General features: G+C 52.1%; 2 protein-coding genes across 2 annotated transcripts; both read left to right on the top strand.

Annotated features, from left to right (window-relative positions):
* Positions 1-22: 22 nt before the first annotated feature.
* Positions 23-6,250, top strand: LOC123156625 (ubiquitin carboxyl-terminal hydrolase 2). The gene is made up of 4 exons (XM_044574768.1): positions 23-267; positions 909-2,281; positions 3,079-4,009; positions 5,637-6,250. Exons 2-4 carry the CDS (start codon positions 928-930, stop codon positions 5,869-5,871), a joined length of 2,520 nt encoding a protein of 839 aa, XP_044430703.1. The 5' UTR covers positions 23-267; positions 909-927; the 3' UTR covers positions 5,872-6,250.
* Positions 6,251-7,057: 807 nt separating this feature from the next.
* LOC123156626 (predicted GPI-anchored protein 58) lies at positions 7,058-8,388 on the top strand. The gene has a single exon (XM_044574769.1). The coding sequence runs from the start codon at positions 7,339-7,341 to the stop codon at positions 8,128-8,130; it is 792 nt and encodes a 263-aa protein (XP_044430704.1). The 5' UTR covers positions 7,058-7,338; the 3' UTR covers positions 8,131-8,388.
* The last annotated feature ends 2,963 nt before the right edge of the window (positions 8,389-11,351 follow it).

Here is an 11,351-nt window from a genome sequence, read left to right as displayed (position 1 = left end):
GATCTTTCTAGAAGGAGGAGGATTAGCGCCGTCGAAGGGGTCCAAAGTCCAAACCCCAAGCATAGCATTCGGCACGCACGGCCGCAACATTTCCTCAGCCAGCCCAACAAACCCGCCCCGGCGCCACCGTCCCCGACCAGCGAAACCGCCTCCCGCTCCTCCCCACCTCCCTCCTCCTCCACCCTCTCTCGGCCTCGTCGCGGCCGCGGACGCCTCCTCCGGCTGCTCGGGTTCTTCCTCCAAGGCCCTCTCCCTCGCCGTCTCCTGGTAAGCCTCGCCTCCCCACCGAACCCCGCGTCGCTGGGTGCGCGCGTGCTTGGCTTGCTTGCTTGCTTGATCCCGTGGTGTTGGTGGACCTGTGGGTTTCTCTCTCGGTCCCCGAATCTGATCCGCGGCGCCGCTCTTGTGTGTTTCTCCGCCGCAATGCTCGGATTCTTCGTGTGTTGACGGGGGGAGGTTTTCCTTGTCCTCCGCCTCGCTGGCGTTCTCGGTTGCTTTTCCGCCGTAATTAAGTTGCGAAGCTCTTGATGGTTGATGCTCGCTACCGGAATGTTGGATTTCTTCTCGACTTGCTGGTGAAGTTTTTTTTCTTCTCGTTTTCCGATTCTTCAGGATTTTTGCTTCAGGAAAGTTCATGGCGCTGCTAACTCTTGATGCTCGCTAGCGGAATGTTCGATTTCTTCTCGACTTGTTGGTGGAGTTTTTTCTCGTTCTCCGATTTTTCAGAGTTTTTGCTTTAGCAAATTTCATGGCGCTGCTAACTCTTGATGCTAGCTGCGATTCTTCAGGGTTTTGGCTTCAGCAAATTTCGTCTGTTTGTTTCTCGTCCTTGGTTCAATCTCTAGTCCGTACGGTTCTGTTTGGGGATTCAGAATTCACTTGACTCATTCTTGTTGTTTCTTACTCAGTTTCCAGGCGACAGGCGTGATGGTAGAGGAGAAGAGGGAGAGGGCGGAGGAGGCGTCCGAGAGCCCGCAGAAATCCCCGCGCCTGGACCCGCTGGCTGGTCCAGGATGCAGCGACGCGCCTGCGTCTCCGACGGAGTCGAGCGACGAGTGGCCATCGTCCGGGGAAGTGGAGGCGGGGATCAGCAGCGACAGCACCGGCGACAGTATGGACGACAGCGGGCGGTGCGACCACATACGCTTCGACCTGGATATGGTGGTACATGATCTCAAGGTCGCAAACCAGGTCCTCAAGGAGCCTCGGAAGTGCCAGCATCGTAATTGCAAGACGACCTGGGAGGGAGCCAGTGAGGACGACCAAGGGATGATGAAGTGCATAGACTGCTCATATTTCTTCTGCTCTGGGTGGCCGGTGGACAGGGATGATCCGCAGGGACACGCCCGCTGGCACGCCGGCGAGCACCAGCATTGGGTTGCTCAGTGGTGCGATGAACCGAATTTGGGATACTGCTTCATGTGTGCACGCCCTATGAGGCTCAGTGACTGGAGCGAAGATGACTATGCAGTGGCGGCCAGAAATGAAAAGGATCAGCAGATGCCGGGGGATAGCGTTGCAAAGGATGGCTGGGGATCGGTGTCCGGCATTGCAAAGGATGAGCGGCAAAGGGTGCCCAGAATTGCAATGGACGATGTTGCGTCTGGGTATGCTATTGGTGATGGCCACGTTATCAAAGGGATGCCGAACCATGGACAAACATGCTTCATGAATGCAACGCTGCAGTGCCTCCTTGCGCTTGGTAAGCTGAGGACAAAGATTCGAAGTCCGGATGCTCATTTGGGGAGCATTGGTCTGCACCTGCAGCAGTTGTTCAAAGAGACACGCATTTCGAATGATGCCAGAGGCATGCTGGACCCATGCATGATACTGGCAGCTGTGCGTGAGCGTTATCCGAATCGGTTCGAGGCCTGGAAGATGGAAGACAGCCATGAGTTCCTTCTGTCTTTATTCAATGCTGTGAACGCGGAGGTGGAGGTGGAAAACGGTAGGCATGTCTTGGAAGGGGGTGAAGTGTTTCCTACATTTCACGTTTCTCTTTTCGGGGGTCAGCTGTTTGAGACCACATCCTGCCAAAGGTGCCCGCCTAAAGATCCTAAAACCGTTGATTTCGGTGAACTCTATTTGTCACTTCCAGAGAAGGATCCTCCAGCCAGAAGCGTTGCATCACCACCAAGGAACAAAAGCCACGGATCTCAAACTGACAAGAGTGATGGAGATAATAAGATTCAAACAACTGCTGAAGGCAGTACTTCTCCTATTTCCGGTTCAGGATTGGGAGATGGGGCAATGGAGAAAACCCCCAAGCCTTTGCAAGTTGGTAAGTCTATGCGCTCCTGTAGTCAACTTAAAAGGCAATGTTGAGCGTCTGAGATCATACAACTTTTGAGGAAAGAATGCAGGAACATGCGGAATTGTGTGATCTACTAGTATTATTTGCTATGTCTCTGAAAACAAGCAAATGGTACTTGTTGGAATGGAGCTTCATTACTAGCTAACCAGAGAAAACTGTCATGGACTTTACACATGGATAAAAGAAATAGCAGGAAAATCTTTTTGGGTGACTACATAATATCTGACAGGATGTTTCAGCAGTTTTAACATGGCAAAGGTGTTCACCGTAGTGTAGTAGTTCAAACTGCCATGGGAAGACCAGGGTCTTGAGTCCTTACCATCATACAGTAGGTGTTACTCCAAATGGTTGGTCAACTTAAGTGTGTTTGGATACTGTCGGAAAAAAATAAACAGCTTAAAGTGTGCACAATTGTTATGATGGTAATTGTTATGGACGTTTTACACATGGATAGAAGAAATAGCAGGATAACCTTTGGGGTGGCTACATAAAATCCGACAGGATGTTTCAGCAGTCTTAACATGGCAAAGGTGTTCACCGTAGTGTAGTAATTCAAACTGCCATGGGAAGCCCAGGGTCTTTAGTCCTTACCATCATCCAATTGGTGTTACTCCAAATGGTTGGTTAACTTAAGCATGTTTGGATACTGTCGAAAAAGATAAACAGCTTAAAGTGTGGACAATAAAGATTCTATGCAAAGGATGAGTGAGGGCTTCTGGTTGCATGGTCTTGCTAATATTAAGCCCTGTATGTTGAATCTGCAGATTCTAGCGAAGTGAAGGATGTTGTACACGGTCATATGCAGACTCAGAAGAATGATGTCCCACAAGAGATCAATGAGGTGCCAATAGAAATTTTGGATTTCATTCCTGACTTATTTGATGACACTGAAGGAATGGAGGAAGCAACAATAGATTCTCGCAATCCAGAAGATAAGGAGACGACTTACTCAGTAAAAGTTACTACCAAAGAAAAGGAGGAAGCTCAGAGCAGTGATATTGTTCATGATGAGGCCGGACATATGAACTCTCTTGTGTCGATTGAGGACTGCCTGGAACTGTTTGCGCGTCGAGTGTTGGAACGTTGTGAGAACTGTTCCAAGGTTGCTGAACAGATCATGGCAAGCACCAATATAAATACGACAGTTGATAGAGATCAGACTGAGCTGTCAGACAGGAAAACATGCCCAAGTGAGCGATCTAGTGACTGTAATAGCTTGTCCGTAGAATCTCCAAGTAGGCAACCATATCGTTCAGATGTACATCATCAAGTTATACTCTCTGAAAACATAACTACTGAAGAAATCACTTCAGGGGCGAGCTGTGGTGAAAAGGACTCCGCCTCTTGCAGCACAGCCAGTGAAAAAGCTGAAATTGATCAAGGTGTACAAGAAGCTGGGCTTCCAGCTGATAAACAGACTGACCTGCTCAGTGCCCAGGATAGTCCGGATACCAGCACTCAAAATCAGGGTTGTGCGAAGCAGGCAATGCTGGATGATCATATTGCCCAACAAATGGAGGAAAACCAAAGTGAGCAGAAAGATGGCAACAGTTGTGCAATTCAAACACAGTTGATTAACAAGCTACCAGCTGTATTAATCATTCCATTCAAGAGATACAGCAATGATCTTTCTAAACTGAGAGGGCATGTGAGCTTTAAGGAGATTCTTCATCTTGGACCATTCATGGACCCCAGGTACCGACTTCTCACACTTCTACACAGCCATATGTAATACCTTTCTTCTATGTCAATTCTGATAAGTTTCTAATCTTTAAGTAAGCAAATAACTACTTTGTTTCATAGTTTCTTCCTACTTGCCATAGAATGCCTTCTCTTTGAAAGAAAAAAATAAGAGATTTAAAAGACGCTGGCATTGTAGATCAAAGGATCATTCAGACAGTACATCTTTCATGATGTTCTCGTTGTGTATGGAATATTGTGTACTATGTGCACATTAGTTTTTTTTTTAAATCTTGATCAGTAGATATCTGAAATAAGCAGGCTCTTAAGATTGTGCAAATGAATGATTGGCACACATAGTGGTAATTTCCTGGCATGATCATCTTGATTTTCCTTAGCAGAGTTAGGTTAGGATATCTTCACTCTTGTTTCTCAGTGGAAGAGTAACATGATTTAGATTAAAGAAATGTGAGCAAACAAAACCAGTCTTATAGTTACCAGGGAAAGATTTGTTATCAAATCAGCAAGACAATCTAAGGGCATGTTTGGTTTATGCCCAAGGTTGCCCTACTAAAAGGTTGACCAGCCAAAATTTTGGTTGAGGTTTTGCTTGCCCATGAGTTGGCCAACATTGACTAGAAAAATAAACTAGAGTTGGCAAAAAAGCGTGGGCATTCCAAAAAGATTGGCAACCGTCCAAACAAGTCCGTTTTTTTTTTTCATGGCCAGAAAATTAATCGGGTAGACTTTGGTCACAATCCGGACATACCCTGAAGCTGCATCAGTCTAAACTGCATTTCCAATGCATACAGTGTTAATTTGTGCCTTTGAAAACAACTTGCCCATTTAACCATGTAGTCTTGCAATCACATTTATTTCAGTTCTTGTGGACTCCAACTCTTTTAAATTCCAAACGGGTAACAGCTGTCCTATTTATTTATTTGTTACTCCCTCTCCTATTTATTTATTTGTTACTCTAAGTAGTGATCTAAAAGATCTTACATTAGTTTACAGAGGGAGTATTTGCGAAAAGCTATCCTATTTTCGTTGCATAGTAAAAAGGAAATATGGTAACAATTTGAGTGAAACTAGTTTGGACCATGTACCATGCATTTAATTGCGATTTGAGTGTCAACTGAATTTTAGTGTTCACTCAGACTCATTTGGACCAGAACCATGTACATTGATTGAAACTAGTTTTTTGTATAATTATATCATTATATTTGAATATGTATCAGCTATACTGGCTGTCTGCCACAAACTCTGTTCAACATAGCAGTGTATCACTGGCAAAGTTATGGTCATGTTCTAAACTTATCATATCATGAAACGTTATTATGGTGACATTTTCTGGTCTTTTTGGTGGTTATGCCTAACCTTGACCAACTTTTATTTTTGTCGAACTTATTATAATTCTGGATTAGTATTTTCAACGTTAGATGGGTATACCTCTTTCAACGGCCTTAATTTCTTGGTATTTGAATGAGTCACTTAAGTGTTGTCTTTTTTATCTGATAGAGTATGCATTTTGTTGTTTTCAAGAAAGACAGGCCATTGTTGGTACTCGAGCTAATCATCAGTTTCTTGCTAACTAAAATCCTTACATATGAGTTAACTATTTTGATTTTGCTCTTGCCTTCAGGTCTGAGGACAAAGATAACTGCAGCTACCGTCTAGTTGGTGTCATTGAGCACGAAGGGCATCAAATAAATGGAGGGCACTACATTGCTTATGTGCGGGGGGCAGGTCACAACCATCAGAGCAGTGGTTCTTCCTCGTGGGTTCGTGCAAGCGATCTCGACATCAAGGAAGTCTCCCTAGAAAAAGTTCTCGGCCGCGAGGCGTACATGCTTTTCTACGAGAGGATGGAGGACTGATGCATGTCCGGCATTGTACCCAACTAAGCAATCAGAAGGGCACTGACAAAAGAAGCAGAAGGTGTTTTGATGGCCTGGTGTACCGTCCTACTTACATAGTCTATATAGTCTGTCGTCCAGTCCAATTTTGTTGATTTTGGCGGGCTGGGTCATTGCAGTTGCAGGATTTTGCATTGGTTGCAACTTGTAGCGTGGTCAGCTGGAGAGAACCATTTTTCTCTGTCCATGAAAGTATAGTAATTCTTGTCGGAACGACATGGGATAGGTTCGACAGTGAATATTTTTTGTTAGAAACGAGATTGAATACACGTAGGAAGACACTGGATATTTTTTGCATTCTGCAATTAAATTCACCTCTGAAAATAAGTATGTAGGGTTCTGAACTTGTTTTTTCTGTACCGGGAGCATGCTCTGAGAACTTGCTGCCTTTTACTGAACTGGTAGGCTGAAGCTGATTTCGTTTAAAAATAAATAAAAAACCCGCTGAGGTACTCAACAGTTGGTTCCTGTCGGTGTTTAGGTGTTGAAATGCGCAGTGTTGAGCAGCTTTGTTTGTGCTGGTGGCTCCGGTAGAGAGTGTGGGCTGCTTTGGTTGCTTCTGGGCCGCAGATGCTACTGCCAGTCTGCCACCGATGGTAGAGAGGGAGATTGGAATGCAAGCGAAGGTTGCATGTGTTGGCTGGGATAGATGGCGACTTGGAACTTTCCTCACCCCGCAGCGCCAGCGACAGTGTCGCTATATATGGTGGAGCTTCCAATGGGTAGAAAAGGAAAATGTGCTTTTTAACCCTTTTGACCGTCCTTTGTTTCTCCACCCGATCGAAACAAACTGGCGAGTCGTGACTATAGTGAGAAACATCGCAAGTCGGTCGGCGCACCGGCGTACCGCACAGATGGCGACGTCAGAATAGCTAGCGATTGAAGCCAGATTACTGAGAAACTGGACCAGATCGCTCAAATCGAACCTATTCTCGTCAAAATCCCCAGCAGCATCCATGGATCTCGCCTTCTCGGCACGGCACGGCACGGCGCGCAAGCGTGCTCCGACAGATGCCAGCCCCCTTGCCAGATCCCTCGCCTCGCCTCGCCTCGCGCCCCGCTGCTGCACTGCACTGCACTGCACTGCAGTCATCATACGTCGAGTCCACTCCCCCCTCCCTCCCCCCGCCTTTATTTACTCCCTTCCAAACTAAACCGGGGACGCGGTGCCGGTGCGCAACAGGGCGCGAGCCGAAACCCCCCGCGATTCCGCCCCGAAATCGTCAAGATCCACAGACCCCGCTCCCTTCGCCGATACTACGATACACGCTCTCACGCGCGCCACGCCCTTCCTTCATTAACCCGACGCCCTGCCGCTGCTGGCTAGACCGAAGAATTATAGGCGCTTCCCTTCTCTTTCCTTTCCTCCCCTTGTCCTCTTCTTCCACCTCGGGCGACTGCCTTTGTCCAGACACCCCGCCCGCCGAGATGGAGGGGAGGGTGCTGCGGCGCAGCGTCACGCTGGCGGACCAGCTGGCCGCCGTGGGCCCGCCCGCCGCCGCGCCGCCGGGGCAGCCGGGCTCCTGCAACCTCCGCGACCTGCTCAAGCTGCGCGACGAGGACGACGGCCGCCGCGCCGCCGCGGTCACCCTCGCCTCCGCCATGCAGGCCGACCGCCGGGCCTCCCCCTCGCCGCCCTCCTCCAGCGCCGCCGTCGCGGCCGCCGCGGCGCGAACGCTGCTCGACATCATCCGCGACGACCAGCCGGCCCCTCCCGCCTCGCACGCCGCGGTCGCTGCCGGCGACCCGTTCGTCCGCCGCGCGGTGTCCCTGCCGGCCCCGCAGACCACCCCCGCCCCGGGCCCCGCGTTGACTAGACCCGTGGCCGCGCCGGTGACGCCTCCGGAGGCGTCGCCGCCTCAGCCGCCGACGGATCGGGAGGAGGAGGAGGAGGAGCAGGGGGAGAGGGTGTCCCTCATGGCGCTGCTGGAGCAGACGGAGAGGCAGTGGAGCGCCGGCGCGACGGTGCAGCAGCAGGAGCAGGACCCGGCGTCGGAGCCGTCGTCGCAGGAGGCGCTGGTGCCGGAGGACGACGCGGAGCTGCCGGAGCCGGGGCGAGGCGCCGGCTGCTGCTGCGTGTGCATGGCGCGGGCCAAGGGCGCGGCCTTCATCCCGTGCGGCCATACCTTCTGCCGCGCCTGCGCCCGCGAGCTCCTCGCCGGCCGCGGCCGCTGCCCGCTCTGCAACGCCGCCATCCTCGACGTCCTCGACATCTTCTGAGACCACGCCGCCGGCCTCCCCATCTGACACCCTCTCAGCCCGCCGCCGGCCACCTCGCCGGGAAAAGGAGCTACTGCAGCTGAGTTAGGATCCAGACATAGATAGATCCCTCTGGCCTCTGCCCATTTTCTGTAAAACCCGAGAAAAAGGAGATAGCAACATGTTCAGCTCGAAACCATCATCTTCGAATGTTGTTACAGCTTGCCAGGGACCAATTTCACTTCTTCTGAATTGCACATTTCTACTTTTGGTTCCTCATTTCAGTTTGCAATTACAATTTGTTGCTCTGTGTTGGTAACCAATCAATCAGGGTGGGTGCCTGGGTGGTGGCAGGTTAAACAAGATTACTTGGGTTTGACTCGAGATTAATCTATCACTACTAGCGGAATTACTTTCTGCCAGTATACTACTCCTTGTTGTCCAGCTACTCAGTGTTTGGAGATCTCGAGATGCCCTCCATCGGGAGTTCCAATTGATTAATTAATCCGCTCCGCTCCACTCCACTCCACGATGCAGCTCTCAGGCATGAACACATTTAATTCACTCTTCACTTGCGTGGAGCGCATTTCATATTCATATATTGTTTGTTCAGTGATGCGCGATGTCAGCGCTAGTACTATTCTTGAGCAGAATAGCTAGTTTTATCAATTCTGTCCGCAAGAACGGACCAAAACTCTTGCCGATCGAAGGTGCAGCGGAAGACGTATAGGACGAGCGCTCATTAATCGCGGGTGACCCGTCAAAAGCCCGGCGTTGGTTCAATGATGCGGACCCAATGAAGGGACGGAATTGCCTGGGGTAGTGCGCCAGGCTAGAGAACGTTCCCTTTCGTCCTCTGCGATGACGGGGCACAGGGGAAAGCGTCGCGTCGGTCGAGAGCACCTGTCCGTCGACGCATACGCCCGGGCCGGTTCGACGAGCCGCTCACCGGCCCGCCCCCAACCCAACCCGGGTACGAGGTTGGGTGCGGGACGCTGGCTGGCTCGCTCGCTCACATGCCAAAGCTGGTTGATGGAGCCGGACGGATGGCTCGCCGCACCAACCCGGCCAGTTTGTTAAAGCATCTCCAACAGCCGCGCTACAGCACCGCGCGCAAAAAAATTTTTAGCGCGCGCGCTGCGTCTGGTTTGGCGCGGCGCGCTGCGCCCGCTCCAGCAGCCGCGCTAAAATGCAGCGCGCGCGCGCCGCTCCAGCAGCGCGTAAAAATGCAGCGCGCATAAAATATTTTTTTTAATTTTCAAACGCATAGATAAAATAAAAACTAGATAGAATGCATAAATAAAACCCGATACAAAGGTATTTTACATCGGTGCAACTAGATAGATAGTTCGAAAGCATAGATAAACTACGGCGCAACTAGATAGAAACTACTCTAAGTTGCTATCATCATCACCATCGCTATCATCCTCGGCGGTGTCGTCCGAGGTGTCTAGCCAGATGTCCAGCCACCGATTATCGTCCGGCGTGAAGAACGACTGCCCACCTGCTGCAACGATGTCGGACTGCGCATTCGCCAACGCCTTCCGCTGACGCCTTTCCAACCGCTTTTCGCGGCACCTTTGCGTGTCCTCCTCGCGGCGCCTTGCCCAGTAGGCCTGCTCGTAGGCGACGTCCTCCGGGTGGCGCTGGCGCCACTCCGCCATGACCCGCTCGTCCTCCTGGGCAACGAGGAGGCGGCGTTGCCGCTCGGCGTGCTCCGCACGGTCTTCCGCTGTGTTCAGACGAGGCAGAGGGGCGAGGTTGAGAGCTTGCTGGAGCGTGTACACATCTTGAAAGTTCATCTGGCCGCGCGGCCGGCCTAGGCGCCTCGCCGCCGCATCGTACGCGCGGGCGGCCTGGCGCGCCGTCCCGTACGTGCCGAGGCCGAGCCGGAGTTCGCCGGAGCATATCTCCGCGGTGTAGACGCCGTTGGGGCGCAGGCGGACGCTCCTCGGTGGCACGGCGGCATGGCGGCGCGTCGGTGACGGGGCGCTGGAGCGGTGGAGGCGCGTCGGTGTCGGGGCGCTGGAGCGGCGGAGGCTCGTCGGTGTCGGGGCGCTGGAGCGGCGCGTGGCAGAGAGAGGAAGAGGAGGTGCGAGAGAGGCGCGTGGCGCGCGCCGCATTTTATAGGCACGCCGGAAGCGGTGCGCAAAATATGGCGCGCGAGCTGGCTTTTTTCGCGCGCGCGCAAGCGGTTCCCGCGCGCGTGATTTTCCCGCCGCCGCTGGAGCGCGGCAAAACGCCCCCCGCGCGCTAAAGGCTGCGTTTACTCCCCGCGCGCGTCGTTTCGCGCGGCCGTTGGAGATGCTCTTAGCAGCCGTCTTTCCAGCGTCTCATCACATCACTGTTTGGGCGCGAATACGGGTGCTTTGCTGCTGGCGGCTGCATTATCGCTGGCTTTTGCCCGGGCTAGTGCCTTAGTGCAGTGCAGGCGTCACTCACTCACAAGGTCTGATCTGATCCATTCCATTTAGTTTGCTAAGCTAACCTTCCAGCATCGCCCATTCGTCCACGTCGCACCTCTGTCATGCTTATCCCGGCCTGTTCCGGTGGAATGTTTCCACGTTAATACTGGTCAGGCTTCGCGCCAATCAGCAGTGTGTGTCCGTGGCCGGGAATCTAGTCTAGTGTGCTGATGGAAAGCAGCTCTCCCCTCTCCTATTGGGGTTTGAAGGAATTATTGATCATGATTCGTGAGAGGTGTGCTTATCTGCTCTTAGTTTTGTCGTCTCGGACAGCAACGGCGCGCGCCGACGTGACGGGCCCGGAGAGGAACAGAGGGTTGGACAGCGACCGGGAGCGCTCCGTGGAACGCATGGGAAGTCGGCGGCGCCCGGCACTGCAGCAGTGACGCCCGGCCTTCTTCGGGAAACCCGGGCGCGGTGCGGAGAAAATTTGGGTCGGAAACAGCGGTTAACAATGCCCTGTTGCAGTATATTCCTGGCGTGCGGCAGCGAGCCTGGTGCCACCGCCACGCGCGGGAACGGGGAGGGAGGGGAGATCTTTCAGCGCGATGATTTGGGCTTTGCCCAGGAGCAGGGCAGATTGTGGTAGTAGTACTGCATGCAGATTGTGATTGATACCTGTCCTAGTGCCTCCATGCTACTAATGTGTGTGCTCATCACTTTTAGGAAAATCAAGTAAAAGCCCCAATCAAGCCTGATTGCTAGTGGACTAGTGCGAATCGACGGGCGTGGTCCATTCGACTAGGTTGCGAATCTACGCGTCCGAGGTCAACAGGC

This window comes from Triticum aestivum, chromosome 7B (genome assembly GCF_018294505.1).
Source record: "Triticum aestivum cultivar Chinese Spring chromosome 7B, IWGSC CS RefSeq v2.1, whole genome shotgun sequence".
Classification (NCBI taxonomy): domain Eukaryota; kingdom Viridiplantae; phylum Streptophyta; class Magnoliopsida; order Poales; family Poaceae; genus Triticum; species Triticum aestivum.
This window is presented reverse-complemented; position numbering and strand designations above follow the sequence as displayed.

What these genes read in the sequence shown, in the direction of transcription:
- LOC123156625 (XM_044574768.1), top strand. Translation starts at nt 928, where the DNA reads ATGGTAGAGGAGAAGAGGGAGAGGGCGGAGGAGGCGTCCGAGAGCCCG. An exon ending in CCCCAAGCCTTTGCAAGTTG is followed by an intron (nt 2,282 to 3,078) that starts GTAAGTCTATGC and finishes TTGAATCTGCAG; the next exon opens with ATTCTAGCGAAGTGAAGGAT. An exon ending in GGACCATTCATGGACCCCAG is followed by an intron (nt 4,010 to 5,636) that starts GTACCGACTTCT and finishes TCTTGCCTTCAG; the next exon opens with GTCTGAGGACAAAGATAACT.
- LOC123156626 (XM_044574769.1), top strand. Translation starts at nt 7,339, where the DNA reads ATGGAGGGGAGGGTGCTGCGGCGCAGCGTCACGCTGGCGGACCAGCTG.